The following is a 22,210-nucleotide window of genomic DNA, read 5'->3' on the forward strand; positions in this document are numbered from 1 at the left end:
TTACCCGGTCAGTCCGGTCACTGACGAGATATGACTAATAGTTTAAAATGTACACGTGTTTTGGATTCTTTCCAATTTAAGCAGGTAGACTATGGTGCCAGTGAACACTGCTTTTCCCCTTTCTCTCTCGTTTATAGTGTATAATCTGAAATCTGGCGAGTAGTCGAGTCTCTGTCGTTACACTGAAGAAAAATGTTGCACTAGTGTTTCATTCTTCAACTTAGTTGTCTTATCAACTTGTCGGTATTGCCTATAATTTATAAAATGATACATTCTGATCCTGTCGTTTTCTTGGGTCGTCACAAGTCAAAGACACTCAGTGAGCAACTCAAGTGTTATCGTTAGCTAGCAACACCTCATCTTAAGTAATTATATAATCTTTATGACTCTTCTCAAAGTTTTACGACATAACCATAAAACTCTAACACTTCAGTGATAACATTTACAAATTATGTTTTAGGGTAAACTACGTTACAACTTCGATCTTCCATTTCCTTTTAAACCTGTGGCTGATCTTGCGTGATACGGTGATACACTCCAAATGTATCACCGTAGAGGTGATACACTTGGAGTAGAGGTGTGTGTAAAACACGAGGGAGAAAGAGTAATGACATTCACAGGGAGATACAGTGTCTGAGGAATATAAGCTAATAGGTTTAATCTGTGGAAGGGGAGGGGTAACTCCACTTCCTTCTTCACAAGTACTTTACCACCAAAACTGGACGACCGATTTCAAATAAATTGAGCGAAAGAAGATTCCAGAACTTAATTAACAATCTGATCACACTATAGTAACAAGAAGCTTTAAAGCTCCCTCCAAAAAAAATAAATGACAGAAAAGCATATATATATATATATATATATATATATATATATATATATATATATATATATATATATATATATATAATATATATATATATATATATATATATATATAATATATATATATATATATATATATATATATATATATATATATATATATATATATATATATATATATATATATATATATATATATATAATTATATATATATATATATATATATATATATATATATATATATATATATATATATATATATATATATATATATATATAATTGTAGCCACGAACGAGTGGTATTAATCAATAATAACACCTGCCACTAGCCGAGGATTCGAATTCTCGGCTAGTGGCAGTGCTGTTGTTAATACCACTCGTTCATGGTTACAATAATATATATATAATATATATATATATATAATTATATATATATATATATATATATATATATATAATTATATATATATATATATATATATATATATATATATATATATATATATGATGCTGAGGATAGTACACCAAACAGGGAGTAGAATGAAATTAGCTCAAAGGCACTCACACCACCGTATATCCTCGGATGACGGTAAAACACCTAACTCTGTTGGGTGCGTCATTTTTGCAGGATTCCGTGATCCCGTAGGTTAGAGCGACATGTGTGATTTTTGCTCACCATGAGGTGGGCCAAAATGACATGGGTTCGAATCCTCGGCTAGTCGCAGTGTTGTTACTAATTAATACCACTCGTTCGTGGTTACAATAATATTACATAATTATTATATATATATATATATATATATATATATATATATATATATATATATATATATATATATATATATATATATATATAGTGCCCAATAGGTAAAACTTGCGATTTTGGCTTAAATAGCAATGCTCCTGTTTCCGAATAAGGCAAGCGAAAATTTGTGTATGCAATAATTTAGCAAAAATCATTCTGAACTTAACGAAAAAAAGGCTTGGTGTTAGAGGGCAATACGTGGTGTTAATATTATGCAGATTATTCGGAGCTTGGAGATTAGAAGGTATGAAGTTACCAAAAGTATTACTCAGAAGGCTCAGAAGGGGTTGTTGAAGTAGTTTGGACATTGAGCGAAAAATAAGATTAGGAGGGCATGTAAATCTGGGGTGGAGGGAAAGCGAGGTAATGGTTCTCCCAGGAATGATTAAAGTGAGATGGTAAAGAAGGTTTTGAGTGTTAGGGGCTTGAACATCCAACAGGCGTGTGTGAGTGCGTTAGATACGAGTGAGTGGAATCAATGTTTTTCATGACCTAACGTGCTGCTGGAGTGCGAGGAAGATAACATTTATGAAGGGATTCATGGAAACCGGTTAGTCTGACTCGAATCCTGGAGGTGGAGAGTATAGTGCCTGAACGCTGAAAGAGGGGTGATTATGGTGTAGTTCTCAGGGTCATCTAAACTGTGATGTTACAACGCTCCTGGTAAGACAGCAAATTAATGAGCAACGGCGGAAGTGTTTCTTCTTTCTCAGGTCGCCCAACCTCAATGGAAGACGGTCGGTGTCTTAAAAAAAAAGTAATAATACGGAACATGAAATACAACAGGAAGAAATATGCTTGTGTTTACTTAATTTTCTTTAAGTATTTCTAAAAAAAATAAAATTTTCCTTGGACGTTCAAGAGCTATACGCGTGAGTGACCTTGTTTACTACACCAGTCAACGCTACGTGACATACCTGCAGTATACCTGGAGAAGGTTTCTGGGGTCAATGTCCCAGCGGATCGGTCTGAGACCATACACCGGTTTAACCCTTAACTTTTAATAATAAAAAATTGTCAGCGTACACACAAATAACCCGCACATGGGAGGGTGAAACTGATGACGATGTTTCTGTCTGGGTATCAAGAACCCCAACTGTGACATCAGTTGCATTTTTTATATAATTTTACTCTCTAGTAACGATGTGCTGGTTTTCTATATGTCTGTATTCTGAAACACTGTATTTTGAAACACTATATTCTGAAACACTGTATTCTGAAACACTGTATTCTGAAACACTGCTTGGATTATGAACGGAAGAGTCTTTGATGTACCGCCCCGACGCACACAAAGACAAATACATTTTGAAACAACGTAGAACTTCCTATTTCAGGTGATGTATTGTATTAAATTATACCTTAAAAGTTACAATATATTACACCTCAGTGGAAGACAAAACTACCAGACAACAGGTTCTTCGCCTTGCCTTGGTTTACTCTTTGTTGTGCTCCTGCTGGTATATTAGTTTCACTTGCTAAAGATTAACTATACCTACTTAATGTGCACCTAATATATTGTGTATCCTATTAGCCCTAAAAGGGATAAAAGTGCATCCGGCCCTTTTGAAGCCTAGGTACTAGGCCTTGTGTATGCTGATGTGAAACAGCCCACAAGATGGAGAGGGGCTGCACTTGACATCAGCCGCTTCAAGGGTAAGATCCAAATCATTATTATACCCAGTCTCGTGGGTATCATGACGTCACTGTCTCGTGGGTATCATGACATCAGTATCTCGTGGGTATCGTGACTTCATTGTCTCGTGGGTATCGCGACTTCACTGTCTCGTGCCACTATATGATACAGTGTCCATATCTTAAATTATCCGTGTTATTAAGCATGAATATAGAGAAGAGACTGGCGTTTCTGGGAGAATCAAACTGTGTTTTTTCTTTCGGTGAAAAAGAAAACAAATCCAGGTATATAAACGCGAGTTCTGCTGAGAAAGAGTTGGCACATCCTTATAGGTTGTGTAATAAAAACGGAAAAAGTACAAATATGTCTAGTGTTCAAATAATTCTACCACTGTTGTTAAGACAAAGGCGTATTAGCCACAAATAACAAATAATTCTGTGCACAATCAAAAGCTAAGTGCTAAATTATTACAATGGTACAATTCTATATCGAAAATTCTCAGCCAATAATATGGTCAACTTTAAAAAATATATTTGATTCTAATTGGCCCCTCAGCTCCGTAAGTACAGAAGGTAGGGTGAGCTAGTTACAGTGTTACAGTGTCTCACTCATCAGAGAAAACTAGTAACAAGGGACTTTCAAACGTTCCCGGCAATTTTACCTGCCTTGAATGGGGCTGTTAGCGTACAGCAGTATTCCAACCTAGAGAGAACAAGTGAGTTGAAGAGGATCATCAGTGTCATGGCATTCCATGCTTTGAAAGTTCTCATTATTCATTGTCTCATTTTCCTCGCAAATATGACAGTGACATTGATGTGATCCTTGAAGGTGAGATGCACATGACTTGTAGTGGAATGGTACACTAGTCTAACCAGCACTACAACTATTAACACCAGATTTTAAAACTATTACTGTTAACAGATGGTACTCACTACTCCATGACCAGCACCAGTTCTCTCTCAGTGCTGAAGACATCTTGCAGCTGAATGGTGCGCTGGGCCGGCCTCAACATAGCACACACGGCAACCTCGTGAAGGATGTCCGTAGTGCAGTCTGAACCAAGACGCCATCTGGAGGAGAACTTGGCTGCAAACTCTTCCCCCGTGATTCTGTGTTGACAGTGGTACACCACAGCGAACTGTCCCCTGTGGGAAGAATAATATTTGTTAATACATTACGGAACACTCTGTGGGAAGAATAGTACTTAGTACATAGTGGAGCCCTCTGTGGAAAGAATAATACTTGTTTGTACATTGTGGAGCACTCTGGGAAGAATATGCTTATTTGTACATAGTGGAGCACTCTGTGGGAGGAATAATACTTGTTAGCACATTGTGGAAGCTATCTGTGGGAAAAGCAATATTTGTTACTGCAGTGTGGATTGCATTATGTATCTAACGTTCATTATAGTTACAGTATCTACCATCTTAATTTAAGAAAACATGTAAAGCTCGAAGTCCTTGTCACTGAGTTGCTTTATGGTCAGATTAATGATGGATTGGCCACGTTCGATTACCTTTGAACATAGGATTTTGTAGCTGATGACATTCATATCACTTGTTACATTTTGCAAAATGTACTCAGTCAACTAAAAACAAACACTTAACCAGTAGATACAATGTGAATATTATGTGATCAGGTGAAGTTTCGAACCAAAAAAAAAAAAAAAACAGTGTTCCTTGATCCACCCAGGCACCGGAGTGCTTCTCAAGCCTCTCTACTGTTGTGTCCCTCGGCCTCCCTCAGCTTTGTCAAAGGTCACTATGTAGATTCTGAATAAACATCAGTAAGTTTTTTAATACTGATTTCACGAGGTTTATGAGCTCGGCTGTCGATTTCCATTTTTCTTAAAAAATATTCCTTGACATCCCGGGTTTGCAAAGCAGCGCCAAGCTTGCTTGTTCTGCATTGAGCTAGTCTTTCTAGACGTGACGGCATCCTGAACATCTCTCACTAGACTCCCGCTGCGGTATCACATTTCATTTTTTTCACTGCGTTGCTCCTGACGATGCACGTCCTGTTGCAGCATGAAAGTCCTTGAGCAACTTCGCTCAATTACTCCTTGTGACAATGTTCAGAAATATATGTGTATTAATGGTTCAGAAAACCAACAGTTTGATAAATAAGACACCTGTGCAACATTTGTGAACCTTTATTCTTTATCCTTTATCTTCATTCGTCCAGAAGTATAACTGGTTTATCCTCACATCCCCAGTACATGTGCCATGGCCTACGATTAGTGAAGTAAAATTACAATGAAATTCACTGCGTTTCCCACAATGCAAAGAGTAGCAGAACATCCAGACCTGCTAGAACGTAAAGGGTTTGCTATAATGTGAAGTATTTGTTAGAAATAATGATACAACCTCATTATTGCCTAGCTTGTGTTGAATAAAAGCTGCATACTCACCTTGACGGCCGACTTCCTCACAATTGTATCCCTAAATAGGATCTTAGAAAACAACCTTGCAGAAATATTTTTTTTTTACGGGGGGTTTCCAGCTATGGGGAGAGAGGTTGGGCGAGGCGCTTTGTCATGAGGGTCTGAGAGAGTGCAGCCAACCAGCCATGAAGGCTGACATGCTCTTGCAAGCTTCCATTCACCCATGGCTATTAAGATTATTACTTAACAATAATAGTAATAATAATAATAATAACAGTAATAATAACTAATAATAATAACAGTAATAATAATAATGCAAGCTTCCATTCACCTGTGGCTATTAAGAATAATAATAACAATACTACTACTACTACTTATAATAAAAAAATTAGGCGCTATACCCCAAAGTGTCATACAGCATGAAGAGGTTCAGACACCATCTCGGAGTTGTGGGATATGAACTATGATGGAATCTGGAAGAAATGAAGTTGACCACATCGGAAGACAGAATTACAAGGAAGATATCTTAACGACGTGAAATACTCGTAGGAGATGATGATAGGGTGAACTGAAATAGACCTTCGAGGAGAGAAAACAGGTACAGGACACACTTCGAAGTTGAACACATGCACGAGGCACACAGATGTCAGGAAATATTTCTTCAGCCTCCAAGTGGGAAATGACTTTGAAAAGTGGTACACCTACCTAGAAAGTGTTCCGAGAGTCAACATTCTCGAGTCCCAGTCCATGACCAGGCCTACCGGTGGATCAAAGCTTGATCAACCAGGCTGTTACTGCTAGCCGCACGCCTTCCAAAATGCGAACCACAGCCCGGCTGATCAGGAATTGAATTTAAGAAACTATCCCTCTTGAAGATAGCTAAGTGTCTATTAGCAATCTCCGTTAAATATAATAGGAATCCGTTGAATAGTCTTGGGCTCTTTTCACTTATTGTGTCGTCTCCCAGAGTGCTCAAACACTTCTACATTTCACTGGGGTTATATTCTCCCATCTGCTTTCCTAGGAAGTGATTTTTGTGCGCAGATTTGGGAACAATGCAGCAAGGATTTACAGGTGTAAATTATGACATATTTTCTCTCGCTTGCGTTCCAAGGAGTACAGGTCAAGGTACGGTAAACGTTCCCAGTAACTGAGATGCTTGACTGAGCTTACACGTGCAGTGATGGTTCTTTGCACATTCTTGAGATCTGCTATTTTTTCTATATTTAATATAAGTTGTTGTTAAGTGTGCAGCAGCATTCCAGCCTAGAGAGAACAAGTGATTTTTTAGAAGATTATCACTCGCTTAGCATCCTTTGTTTTCAAGGCTCATTATTATTATCCATACATAGGAATGGCTAATAAGAACAGCGTTTTAACGAAAAGGAAGGAAAAGTAGAGTGAGAACACTTTTAGAAACTAGAAGTAAATGAAGCAGAAGGACATAAGAAAGAATTCCTCCAGTGTAAGGCTAGTGAACACATGGAATACATTAGAAAGGAAAGTAGTGGAGGTCAACTCTGTAAGTGGATTTAAATGTAAATATAACAAGAGCCTAAAAGGGCATGGAGTAAACCACATCACTTCAAGAAACTGAAAGGCAGAGGCCATGAGCTGAACCCCAGCCTTACAGATACAAATTATTTGAACTCCGAGACGTAAAAAAAAATATGCATTTTTTGACAGTCTGGTTGTACAGGTTGTTTCACTCGAAGGAGGCGCCGAGTTATCGTTTACTACAGTCATAATATACAAACTAGACGGTTGCAACTGCGGCAGTACCAACTCAGGGCCTCCTACGAGTGAAACATTGTCACAAAAAACGCGATTCTAAAAACTTAGAAATCTCCAGCGAATACTAGAAAGGACTTCCCTTCTAGCATCCAGCCTGTTACTGGGTTTTCGTAACAAGTAGTCAGTATCCTTGTCCAATTATCCATTAGAATTCAGTATAATTCAATAGTTATTTAGGATTACAACTGGTAGGCTACTAACTAGAGAAATTAAAATTTAATAAATTTATTAAGTCTAGAGATATATTATCAAATTAAATTAATCACAGCAATCAAAATAAAATCAATCTCTCAAGTTCAATATTATTGTGCTGAAAGCACATATCACATTTATAATTCTTAAGTACCGTCTGGTACAGTAACATTTAATAAGATATTACAAATATGTACAAGTGTGTATGTGTGTGTAAGTGCTCTAAGTAGTTCGCTATGTCTCACGACTCGACTAGACTTAAGTGACTGACAAAGTCCTCAAATAAAATAACTTCTTGACCGACTGGCAACCAGAACAGTCTGCTTGAACAATGAAAAGAATGCTAAGCCCAATAGCCATATAACAAGCGACTGCGACACAATCAGGATCAAGGAGATAATATAACGACACTAAGTAGGGACCATCAGCAGATCCTCCACAAAAGTTACAAAACTCCCATACTACTGAATCTAAGTTCAGCATAGGAAAAACCCTGACTGTGACAATACACAGAAACCAGTACAAAATTAGGTCAGAAGCTATAGCTAAGGACCTGAGATGTTCAGAGTGTCTAAGCGACACACAACCTCAGTACAACGTCGAAAATCACGAAGTCTATACAATGTTCTGTGAACAGAGTTCTACAGAACTAACAAGAATAATGAGACAGACAATCTGTCCAACCACCAAGCGAGTCTTGAGCAGACTGAATACTTCACGAGAGGTGAGGACACCCCCCCCCTCGATCACGTGATAGCCCCGTGGACAGCACAGCTCAGAAGCCGGCAGTATAACGAGCGACAAGCGATAATTCCAGTAGTTTGACAATCAAGACTTGAACTGAGCACATATTATGTACATCCTAACAACATAAGTCAAATAAGAATATAAAGCAATATATTTACGATTTAGCTATTATCGCAAATATAAGCAATATAAAATTATATGAAAAGATAATATACATTATATATATACATAATAATCATTGTAACCCATTCAGGGGTTGCAACAAACATCTGTATTAAAACATTGCAAACTTGCAGTGGAAAGTTTCGAGAAATGTTTATTCAAATAGGAACAAAACAAAATGAGTTTGTTGAGCGTTGTCAAACAGAACGGAGAAGTCTGAAACACGAAATCCAACTTCTATCTTTTTTTTTTTAAATCTTTAAGACAATAAAAAAGTCTACAAGAGCTTAACTGAATATTGTTAATAATAATAATCACTTCACCTGCTTGTCTGTAAAAGAAATTAATGCACAGTAAGATACAAGATTCTTGTTATTAGAAGACAAACATTTTGAGAATCAATTATTTTCATAAATGGAAATGAGACACTGCAGATAATATATTATGTATCTTTAATATTAATCCGACACTGCAGATAATATATTATGTATCTTTAATATTAATCCGACACTGCAGATAATATGTATCCTCGATGTTAATCAGGCACCTCTGATAATACATTATCCTCCACCAACAGTTAATATAACTTTTATCTGATTATTTCTTAAAAGTGAACAAATTAGTTTTCTTACAGTATTCACTACAGAACTATCATATTAACACCCATGATAACGCCTCCTCTCTCAAATTAACTTGACTTCCTCCTCAGATCCTTAACTCTCCGCCCAACCATACTATTAATATGCCATGCCTTTTCTTTTTAACAACTAAGAATCGAAACCTGAGCTTTTTGATCTCCGCCCTTCCTTCTAGACGCCAACACCCATATCACTAAGGTGTGAGCTCTTACTATTCATGGAGCAGCGCTAAGCCCGTGGGAGTCACACAGCGCCTAGGGCAATGTGAGGTAACGTAAGAACATAAGATAGGAGGAGCATTGCTACAGGCCTCCTGGCCCATGCTAGGCAAGTCCAGCTTACATCCACTCAGAGATAATCTCGAAAACGGCGAATTCCAGCAAGATAATTTCAATGCCTAAAAGGTAATGTCATCCCTTCATTCCTTCCCTCGCCTCACACGCTTTCTTTCACTGTGAATGAACTAATGTCCGTAAATGGCTCTTGTACCAAGGACCAAGGAACAGAATAAACTCCACTCTTCTGTGAATCCAACGTAGCGTTCAGTTCCACAAGCATTAGATAACTGCGTGATGCTCTTCCCCTGTTATTATAATTCTTTCTCTTTCTGTACATGAATGGTATACAATACCGACAAGATGAAAATAAGACATGAGCAACAACTGGGTACCTATATTGTAGACGTTTCGCCATCCAGTGGATGGTGAAACGTCTACAATAGAGATACCCAGATGTTGCACGTGTCTTAATTCTCTCTCTCTCTGTCTATCTATCTATCTATCGCTCTCTCCCCCTCTCCCTCTCTTTTCTCACGCAGTAATTGTACTAAAAATATTAATTATAGAAATTATAAGTACCAGTGCAGAACCCCTTTCATATATTCACTATAATAACTAAAAATGGTAACGAGATTTCCACTGGGCACTAAACTTATTAAAAGTTAATCGTTTTAACAGTGGTTCTAACTGTACTCACTTGTATATGGTTGCAGGGGTTGAGTAACAGCTCCTGGCTCAGACTAGTGGTGGGTTCAGGTGTGCTGTAGGTGAACACCAGGACTCACATCCTGCATTCCGCTGCTATCCAACATATCTTCAGTTACCAAAACGCCTTCGAAATTTCAGAGCTGTACAATTTTGTGCGCACGCACGCACGCACACACACACACACACACACACACACACACACACACACACACACACACACACACACACACACACACACGCACGCACACACACACACACACGCGCGCGCGCGCGCGCGCCTGGCAAACTTACGGATAGCGTTCCGATACCTCAGTAAGGAGTCGTTCAAGACTCTGTATACCATTTACGTCAGGCCCATACTGGAGTATGCAGCACCAGTTTGGAATCCACACCTAGTCAAGCACGTCAAGAAATTAGAGAAAGTGCAAAGGTTTGCAACAAGACTAGTGCCAGAGCTACGGGGATTGTCCTACGAAGAAAGGTTGAGGGAAATCGGCCTGACGACACTGGAGGCCAGGAGGGTCAGGGGAGACATGATAACGACATATAAAATACTGCGCGGAATAGACGAGGTGGACAAAGACGGGATGTTCCAGAGATGGGACACAGACACAAGAGGTCACAATTGGAAGTTGAAGACTCGGATGAATCAAAGGGATGTTAGGAAGTATTTCTTCAGTCATAGAGTAGTCAAGCCGTGGAATAGCCTAGAAAGTGAAGTAGTGGAGGCGGGAACCATACATAGTTTTAAGGCGAGGTATGATAAAGCTCATGGAGCAGGAGGAAAACAACAGTCAAGGACCAGGTAATCAGACTGAGGAAGGGTGATGGGGAATTCACAAGAAACGACCGAGAGGTATATCAGGAGCTCAACACAATATTTAAAGAGGTATTTACAGTGGAAACCAGTAGGACTCCAAGAAATCAGAACAGGGGGGCACACCAGCAAGTGCTGGATGAGGTACATATAACCAAGGAGGAGGTGAAGAAGCTGCTATGCGAACTTGACACCTCAAAGGCGGTGGGACCAGACAACATCTCTCCATGGGTCCTTAAAGAGGGAGCAGAGATATTGTGTGAGCCATTAACAAAGATCTTCAACACAACATTTGAAACTGGGCAACTCCCTGAGGTATGGAAAATGGCAAATGTAGTCCCAATTTTTAAAAAGGGAGACAGACATGAGGCACTAAACTACAGACCTGTATCACTAACGTGTATAGTATGCAAAGTCATGGAGAAGATCATCAGGAGGAGAGTGGTGGGGCACCTGGAAAGAAACAAGTGTATAATTGACAACCAGCACGGTTTCAGGGAAGGAAAATCCTGTGTCACAAACCTACTAGAGTTTTATGACAAGGTGACAGAAGTAAGACAAGAGAGAGAGAGGGGTGGATCGACTGCGTATTTTTGGACTGCAAGAAGGCCTTCGACACAGTTCCTCACAAGGGGTTACTGCAAAAGCTAGAGGACCAGGCACACATAACAGGAAAGGCACTGCAATGGATCAGAGAATATCTGACAGGGAGGCAACAACGAGTCATGGTACGCGACGAGGTGTCAGAGTGGGCGCCTGTGACAAGCGGGGTTCCACAGGGGTCAGTCCTAGGACCTGTGCTGTTCTTGGTATACGTGAACGACATAACGGAAGGGATAGACTCAGAAGTGTCCTTGTTTGCAGATGATGTGAAGTTAATGAGAAGAATCGAATCGGACGAGGATCAGGCAGGACTACAAAGAGACCTGGACAGGCTACAAGCCTGGTCCAGCAACTGGCTCCTTGAATTTAACCCTGCCAAATGCAAAGTCATGAAGATTGGGGAAGGGCAAAGAAGACCGCAGACACAATATAGTTTAGATGGCCAAAGACTGCAAACCTCACTCAAGGAAAAAGATCTGGGGGTGAGTATAACACCGAGCATATCTCCTGAGGCGCACATCAATCAGATAACTGCTGCAGCATACGGGCGCCTGGCAAACCTACGGATAGCGTTCCGATACCTCAGTAAGGATTCGTTTAAGACTCTGTATACCATCTACGTCAGGCCCATACTGGAGTATGCAGCACCGGTTTGGAATCCACACCTAGTAAAGCACGTCAAGAAATTAGAGAAAGTGCAAAGGTTTGCAACAAGACTAGTCCCAGAGCTACGGGGATTGTCCTATGAAGAAAGGTTGAGGGAAATCGGCCTGACGACACTGGAGGCCAGGAGGGTCAGGGGAGACATGATAACGACATATAAAATACTGCGCGGAATAGACGAGGTGGACAAAGATGGGATGTTCCAGAGATGGGACACAGACACAAGAGGTCACAATTGGAAGTTGAAGACTCAGATGAATCAAAGGGATGTTAGGAAGTATTTCTTCAGTCATAGAGTAGTCAGGCCATGGAATAGCCTAGAAAGTGATGTGGTGGAGGCAGGAACCATACATAGTTTTAAGGCGAGGTATGATAGAGCTCATGGGGCAGGGAGAGAGAGGACCTAGTAGCAATCAGCGAAGAGGCGGGCCAGAAGCTGTGACTCGACCCCTGCAACCACAAATAGGTGAGTACACACACAGGGATTACACAGGCATGAGAAACTTCCTGCAAGACGTTCAGTGGGAGAGAGAACCGGCAGGAAAATCAGCAAAAGAAATGATGGACTATGTGACAACAAAATGCAAGGAGGCAGAGGAACGGTTTGTTCCCAAGGAACACAGAAATAATAGGAAGACCAGAATGAGTCCTTGGTTCACCCAAAGGTGTAGGGAGACAAAAACTAGGTGCACTTGAGAATGGAAAAAGTATAGAAGACAAAGGACCCAGGAAAATAAAGAGATCAGCCGAAGAGCCAGAAACGAATATGCACAGATAAGAAGGAAGGTTCAGCGACAATACGAAAATGACATAGCATTGAAAGTTAAATCTGATCCGAAGCTGTTGTATAGCCACATCAGGAGGAAAACAACAGTCAAGGACCAGGCTGAGGAAGGTTGGTTAAGAGTTCACAAGAAACGACCAAGAGGTATGTGAGGAGCTCAACATGAGATTTAAAGAAGTATTTACAGTGAAGACAGGAAGGACTCCAGGAAGTTACACCAACAAGTGCTGGATGAGGTACGCACAACCGAGGAGGTGAAGAAGCTGCTATGTGAACTTGGTACCTCGAAGCCAGTGGGACGAGACAACATCTCACCGTGGGTCCTTAAAGAGGGAGCAGAGATGCTGTGTGTGCCACTAACAAAGATCTTCAACACATCCACTGACACTGGGCAACTACCTGAGGTATGGAAGATGGTAAATGTAGTCCCAATTTTTAAAAAAGGAGACAGACAAGAGGCATTAAACTACAGAACTGGAGATCATCAGGAGCAGAGTGGTGGAACACCTGTAAAGAAAAAAGCATATAAACGACAACCAGCACGGTTTCGAGGAAGGAAATGCCTGTCACAAACCTACTGGAGTTTTATGACAAGGTGACAGGAGTAAGAAAAGAGAAATAGAAAGGGGTGGATAAATTGCCTTTTTTTTGGACTGCAAGAAGGCCTCGACACAGTTCCTTACAAGAGGTTAATGCAAAAGCTAGAGGATCAGGCACACATAACAGGAAAGACAGTGATGGATCAGAGAATATCTGACAGGGAGGCAACAACAAGTCATGGTACGTGACGAAGTGTCAGAGTGGGCGCCTGTGACAAGCGGGGTTCCACAGGGGTCAGTCCTAGGACCTGTGCTGTTTTTGGTATATGTGAATGACATAACGGAAGGGCTAAATTCAGAAGTGTCCTTGTTTGCAGATGATGTGAAGTTAATGAGGAAAATCAAATCGGTCGAGGATCAGGCTGGACTACAAGGAGACCTGGACAGGCTACAAGCCTGGTTCAGCAACTGGCTCCTGGAATTTAACCCTGCCAAATGCAAAGTTATGAAGATTGGGAAAGAGCAAAGAATACCACAGAGTATAGTCTAGGTGGCCAAAGACTGCACACCTCACTCAAGGAAAAAGATCTTGGGGTGAGTATAATACCGAGCACATCTCCTGAGGCGCACATCAATCAGATAACTGCTGCAGCATACGGGCGTCTGGCAAACCTGAGGATAGCGTTCCGATACCTCAGTAAGGAATCCCTCAAGACTCTGTATACCAAATACGTCAGGCTCATACTGGAGTATGCGGCACCAGTTTGGAATCCACACCTGGTCAATCACGTCAAGAAATTAGAGAAAATGCAAAGGTTTCCAACAAGACTAGTCCCAGAGGTAAGGGGAATGTCTTACGAAGAAAGATTAAGGGAAATTGGCCTGACGACACTGGAGGACAAGAGGGTCAGAGGAGACATGATAACATAAAATACTGCGCGGAACAGACAAGGTGAACAAAGACAGGATGTTCCAGAGTTGGGACACAGAAACAAGGGGTCACAATTCGATGTTAAAGACTCAGATGAGTCAAAGGTATGTTAGGAAGTATTTCTGCAGTCACAGAGTTGTCAGGCTGTGGAATAGCCTAGAAAGTGACGTAGTGGAGGTGGGAACCATACATAGTTTTAAGACGTACCAATCAGTAAAGAGGCGGGGCCAGGAGCTATGAATCGACCTCTGCAACCACAAATAGGTGAGTACACACACTCCCCCCCTAAAAAGACGTAATCACAACAAACATCACTATCAATGCAAGAAAATAAATCGCAATTCACCGCTATAGAAATTGCCGCTTCAAGGATTAGCGTATTTAGTTTAGTTTAGTGTTGGTGTGTTGCGTGTGGCCAACACACACACACAGGGCAAACATGAGGTGTGTGACGACCCACGCTCCAGTGAACATCAACGCCATAAACTCCGCCTCACAGTCAGCATCCATGACCACCTCCCTATCTCCCTCTTCCTCCTCCTCTACTTTGTTCCATCCAAGATTGCACTGCTAGCTGGTGCAGACATAACGAATTGTCACACTATGTCATTATGTACTGGAATTTGAAAAAAATTCATGAATTCAGAAACAATTCACAAATGTTCAAGAAATTCCACAATATATAACCAATCATTCTGGAAAAATACCCTGACTTTACCTATTGCAAATAACTCATAACAAATAAAACCTGCCTAAATTCAACCATAACCTGCTAAATATTATTATTATTATAAATAACTTACAATTGCACATGAATTGTAGTGAAATATTTTGCGATTAAATTCTTGTCTTTATAAAAAATTCAGAACGATTTTTACAAGATAATTGATTTGTATGTAGTTTGGAGCAGAGTTTCTGATCTAATTATGTGCCTCTAGTCTTCTGACTTTCATCTACAGGATGGTTAAGTGGTTTATAATAAAGTTATAACCACCTTCCCATCTCCTACTCCTTTTCCTCCTTTCCTCTTAACGCTCTGCTGTTTTTCTCCTTCCCTCCTAGTTCACCTCTTCCTCTTTCCTCACCCTTCTCATTCGCATATTCTCCTTTCCACACCGAACCTTTGACATTTTCTTTATAGTTACGTAATCACCTAATTATGGTTGCAGGGGTCGAGTTCATGGCTGTGCCTCTAAACGTCTTAAGTCTGAACTAACAAGCTTCCTGTCTCATGAGCTTAGTCGTACCTATCATTAAAAGTATATATAGTGTTTTATCATAGAAGGTTATAATTGTTTGTCTGGCAGTTCTCGCTACAGGTGACGTCAAAGATTCACTAGCAGGTGGGTGAGTGCGTGAAGGAGAGTGAAGGCAGCATCACCTTAGTGCTGTAGGAGTTATCATTATTGATGACTCGAGAAATCGTAATGACATGTATCTTAACTTCTTACTGATCGGAGGGATGAAAATGCCACTCCTGCCCTAAAAATTAGCAGCTCAGTGTATAGCACACTAGCATGTTAGTTTTAGGATCGGCTAGTCATGGGTTCCAACCGGAAGTTCGGCGAGTTGGAAATTCATTTGAGTGGTTGTCAGGCTGTTAAATTGTGGACTGATTATGAACCGTTTTACAGGAGTATTCAAAGCGGATCACCGAAACCCGTGTGCGTTGTTAGAGCTCGTAATGAAGCCAGCAGAAGTTTGGCGCATCGTTGAGACAATTGGTTCCTAAACTCTTCTTCTCGTGCTCTCACGACGACCAACTTATTCTATTCATACATCCGTTCATTCTTCTGTTTATTCATTAACAGTCGTTCATTATGAGTTATCTGGAGTTATGATTTTACTATTTTTACACAGTGGTTTTTTGAATATGTATATGTATGCGATTTTGGCTTAAATAGCAACGCACTTCTTGCCGAAAAAGGCAATCGAAAATTTCTGTATGCAATAATTTCGAAAAAGTCATTCTGAACCTCAAAGACATACAGTTGATAAACTGAAAGTAAATTGTAATGAATGACTGTCAATGAATAAACAGCACCACAGTTTCATTCTCTGTCCATTGTTTGTGTATTCAGTGATAATCATTCATTACCATTTATCTTAGGTTTATGTCCTAAATAGCTTGGAGGGGCCTGAGAAAAGATGTAACCTGAAAGAATCAGGGGCTGTGGAAAGAGGCAGTAGGGACACAGTTGGTGTCTCGGATACAGCCAACTCACACAAGTGACTTAGCTGTATCACACACGCAAGTGAGTGCACATACAAACACACACACACACACACACACACACACACACACGCGAGCACACACACACACACACACACACACACGCGAGCAAACACACACACACACGCACACACACACACACACGCGAGCGCACACACACACACACACACACACACACACACACACGCGAGCACACACACACAGACAGTAAAAACGAGGTGTGTGACGACCCACGCTCCAGTGAACACCACCACCATAAAGTCCACTTGAGAGCAAGCATCATGAACACCTCATATCATTCTTGGTCTTAACTTCCTCAGCCTATTTTACTTTTTTGGTTTCCTTTTCCTATCTTCTTTCTGTTTCTGGTCCTAATCCATTACTCCTCTCGTGTTTATATATCTTGTTCCCGTCTTTTTATCTCTTTCGTGTGTATGTATATATATATATATATATATATATATATATATATACATATGTATATGTATATATATATATATATATATATATATATATATATATAATGTCGTGCCGAATATGTAAAACTGGTCAATTAGCAAGAACTCATTTAAAATTAATTCCTTTCTGAAATATTCTCTTATACGTTTAAAGATATATTTTTTTTCATTAATGTTAATGTAAAAATTTATAATTTTGCACCAAAAGAATCTTAGAAAACTTACCTAACCTTATTATAACAAGCGCAATTTATTTTAGCCTAACCCAACTAAATATATTTTAGATTTGTTTACAATAATTTAATACTAAACAAACACAGTGAAATATATTTTTTTCGTTAGGTTCAGAATGATTTTGGCGAAATTATTGCATACACAAATTTTCACTTGTCCTATATGGCAAGATTAGCGTTGCTATTTAAGCCAAGATCGCAAGTTCTGCCTATTCGGCACGACATTATATATATATATATATATTATATATATATATATATATATATATATATATATATATATATATATATATATATATATATATATATATATATATATATATATATATATATATATATATATATATAATATGGGGTCCACCTCTCGTGTAAATTGTGGGACCCATAGCCTCGGAGAAGTGGATAAAAAGGCTTCAAGGAGGAATATTTGGATTTCTTCCTGAAGCCGTTTGAATATTCCACTTCCCCTACCACCCCATCTTTTAAACTATTTTTTTTTTACCAATAGGAATATTTTACTACATAATATGGCACAGAAGATTTAAGAGATACATTGTTAATATAAAGGTGGCATATACGGTACATGTTGTTACGTGTGTATCACTGATTATAGGGCGAAAATCTCATCCAGCTCCTCAGAGCTGGGGCGTGTGCCCAAAATGCAGCAGGCATTACCCCTTTGAACAGCCGCACTGAGCCGCTGGAACAGAAAACTAGCTGCCCTGGGATCCCTAGTTACCCTGATGAGTCTTTTTCCCAGCTCCTTAAGGAAATTAGATGCACTCTTTCCCCATGAGCCAAGGGTCTCTGAGCCTATGGGAACAAACATATAATGATGGGCAAGTTCTCCATATTTTCTAGACTTTTGGGACTCCCTGAAGCTGGCAGCTGCCCCTCCTTCCTCCCTGGTGTATTGGAGATAGGTATCAGCCAAGGTAGATGTACATGTATAGTCCCACACCACCTGCTTCCCATCTGTCCAGGCTTGAAGGGTGATACCATCTGGACGCTTCTGGCTGCCATCAGATCTGCATAGTTGGGGTGGCTCCCTTACTGCTGGGCATCCAGCTGTTGTGAGGCTCCTCTTGATAATGTTATTAACCTCCTCATGTCTTGCAATCTTTCCCTCGGATTTACGGCACACTAGACCATGGTACCCGAATCGGTCTGCTGCTTCACTGCCACAAATACACCTGTGTTCGGCGAGAATAGGGGCAGCAAGTCTAAGGGCAACACCAATGCGGATGGTCTGTGGGTCAAGGCGTGTGCCAAGGCTGGAGTTGGGAACAGCCAACAGAAAGTCCCCAGCATGAGGGGCTCTCACTGCCAGGAGGTGGGCTCTATCCTTCCCTGACACACTCTGAAGCATTGTTGAGGCAATATTTTCCACTATTGGACCATCCCAGTGCGATTGTTTGTAGTTGTTGGGGGGAGCAGGTCTGGTTTCAGAGCCCATTAGATTATCCCAGATCATTGCTCCGTCAATGAATTTTTGGTCCTGGACTCCAATCTTGTCCCTAAGATGTTCAGGGAGAATCGCTGTTACAAGCTCTCTGGATGCAATACACGAGGACAGAAAAGCAGGTAACGCAATCTGTGATGACTTGCGGACACCAATGCCTCCTAGTCTGACTGGAAGTGTAGCTTGGTTCCACTGCCCGTCTTCTAGAGTAAGGTTAAGTACTTTCGTAAAAATCTGCCTCAGAATACTGTCATATTCGTGCAGTATAGGGTTATCATATGAAGGTGCACATCTTAGGAAATATGTCAACCTGGGCAGACTCAAGCACTTTGTGAGAAGGTACAAGGCATCGTGGGTGTCCAGATTGCCTATTCGTTGTTCCATTCTCCTTAACTCTTCCAATTTCTTCCTGAGAATTGTGTCAATGGCATTGCTTCCCAGAGGTGCTCCTAGCAAGACACTATTTGTGGGGGCAATGACTGCTGCTCCTGGTAGTTTTGATCTCACTGCATTTATCACTTGTTGACTGACTGAGATGATTTCACATTTGGATGGATTCAGGATGAGACCCATTTCCTGTCCCCGTGTCATTACCTGTGTAAGGTCATGTAGGAGGGACTCCTTTGTACCTGCTAGTGTGCCATCATCTAGGAACCAGATGTTTAGCTTGCTGGTCAGTCTGACTGTGATTTCCCTAACTGCTATACAGAAGAGAAATGGTGCAAGCGGATCTCCTTGTTGGACACCCTCCGATGATGTGATTTCATGCTCTCCAAAGAGAAGCATTGATTCCTTGCTATACCCAGCTGAAACAAAAGGGAAGAGACCAGGGAAATGTTCTTGTACTGCTGCTAATACCACATCTCTTTTCAGGAGATTGAACGCATTCTTGAAATCTAATTTTACCACTGCATTGTCCTCGGGCAGGTTGTTGATATACGCCCTTGTTGCATGAACCGCTGCTTCACTTCCTTGAGAGACCCCAAAGCCAAGCTGGTTTGGTTGAAGCATCATGGCTGCCTGTGCACGAATACTTCGGACAGCAGCTTTGGACACGAGGTGGCGTAACGTGTTGCCTACTGCAATTGGCCGAATTCCTCCATCCTTCTTTTTAAGTGCACAAAGTGTTGCACCAAAAAAGAAAAGGTCTAATTTCATCAGGAATCAGACCAGCCAAGGAATTGTTGACGAACCTTGTGATCTCTGGAAAGCAGTGTCTCTGCAATTTCCCCAATAACTGGATTAACCATTTCCTTTAAATGCTGTGGCCTTATTCCAGTGTAACCCCCAGCAGAGCCAGATGGGAACGACATTATTGCTTTGTAAATGTCTGAGTCTTCCACAATCAATAGTTCCATAGTGGGGACAGAGGTGTTGGAACTGTTGGTGCCACTGGTTTCCCTGGCAGGGTGCTTTCCTCTAAGTGCTTCAGCAGTGTCAACATCCCTGGGAGCAACTGTATCTTCACTGGTAATAATTCTGATTGCCCCCACTGTGTTGCCCTCTTCAATTTTCTTGCTCACCTGGACTCTGACTTTTTCACTGTCAGTAGAGTGAGTGGGGGTTCTGCCTCTCCCTTTTTTGTGTTGATGGGGAAGGCGAATGAGGTTATCAACTCTAGGAAAATCTCTTAAGGATTTAATTATCATTGAGGCTAGCCTCTTTCCCCTTCTTTCCGGCACAGCTAAGCAGACATTGCCAAAAAGTAGCAAGTTGTGCCATGCCTTGATGGTTGGTGGAGCATTTAAGATAGTGGAACCATCGTTTACTTTTTTTCAGGAGGTCTGTAAGTTTCCCAGCTGCGTGTGGACGGGCTGCTTTGGGAATATGTGTGAGTGTCCTCGTACCTGTTGCTTTAATTGCTTCCAAGAGATTGTCTGATGAGATGAAATCTGTTGGAGTGGGTTCAGGTGCCTGAGGTGGCTCTGGATCATCACTTTCCAGAGGAGGACATCATGAACCAGGGCAACTACCGTGTTTGCGGAGGAAACCATTAGAGTTGAGACAACGAAGCTGTAAGCATGACCGACACTTGCCTCTCCTAGTATTGCCACCGTGCCATTTCCCTGGTGCTTGCTTCCTCCTGGTTGGCATCCATCTGCTAGACTAGACAATAGGAGTGGAATATGACATGCTGGGTGGGTATGGTGCGTGGAAGGTAGTAAACTTGACCGTGGTGGCCTGGTAGAGTTTGAGGGGCCGGGAGGGGAAGGGAAAGCTTTCCCTGGGAATTAGGTGGGGAGGCGCAGGTTGAGTGGGGTTATCCCGGGGAGTACAATACACATGGACTTGCACACTATATATTGCTCACACTGTCTTACAATACACGTAACTTTATTTGTTTCCCATGTACACTATGAACAATGTGGGTATGGGCACTGCTGAACAATATATACTATATATATATATATATATATATATATATATATATATATATATATATATATATATATATAATATATATATATATATATATATATTATATATATATATATATATATATATATATATATATATATATATATATATATATATATATATATATATATATATATATATATATATATATATATATATATATATATAATATATATATATATATATATATATATATATATATATATATATATATATATATATATATATATATATAAATAAAATATAATGAACATTTGTTATTCCTCAGTAATAACCCACGTGGAGACGGAAACTAAAAAAAAAAAAAAGAGATCTGTATATTTCGACCCTTTCTGAGATTCTATTCATAAAACTCCTCTGAAATTAAAAGCAGGTTCAATCCAAGGAAGGAAAGGACAAGTCCAAGTGTTTGAATGACGAGGCCCTCACTTGGACCAATAAATCTTCCAACAGGGGATATTAAAAATAAAATGTGAAATTACCTTTTGTTGGCTGGAATTACAACTTTTATGCTCGAGGTTTATCGAGTAAATTTAAAATTAACGAAATTCTTTTTCTTTGCAACATTTAAAGGGGAAAATTCTTGTCAAAATGTTAGCTTTACTCACTCAATGTTATTTTTTCTCTTTTTTTCTCAAAAAAAAAAAAAAAAAATGCACAAAGCATGACCTCTGCTGGTACTATGTGCACTTTCGACCGTTTCCATTATTTGATATTTTGTAGCGCAAGTGTTAAGATTATCTGGATCCCCGGGTACAATGTAACAATCACTGGAACAAGCAATCATCAGCGCCGCCTTCCAATATTCCTCTTCTCAAACACACAATGAAAACATTTCTACTTTTATACTTTTCTATCAGAGAAATAGATTTCGCCAGCTTTTCTAAATATCGTTGGCCCCCT

General features: G+C 40.2%; 1 protein-coding gene across 1 annotated transcript in view; it reads right to left on the bottom strand.

Annotated features, from left to right (window-relative positions):
* LOC128692392 (uncharacterized) overlaps positions 1–22,210 on the bottom strand; it is a 228,977-nt gene that overhangs the window by 88,659 nt on the left and 118,108 nt on the right. Inside the window, exon 2 of the mRNA XM_053781546.2 lies at positions 4,197–4,409. Coding sequence (XP_053637521.2) covers positions 4,197–4,276 — 80 coding nt within the window. The 5' untranslated portion in view covers positions 4,277–4,409. The remainder of the gene's footprint in view (positions 1–4,196; positions 4,410–22,210) is intronic.

This window comes from Cherax quadricarinatus, chromosome 53 (assembly GCF_038502225.1).
Source record: "Cherax quadricarinatus isolate ZL_2023a chromosome 53, ASM3850222v1, whole genome shotgun sequence".
Classification (NCBI taxonomy): domain Eukaryota; kingdom Metazoa; phylum Arthropoda; class Malacostraca; order Decapoda; family Parastacidae; genus Cherax; species Cherax quadricarinatus.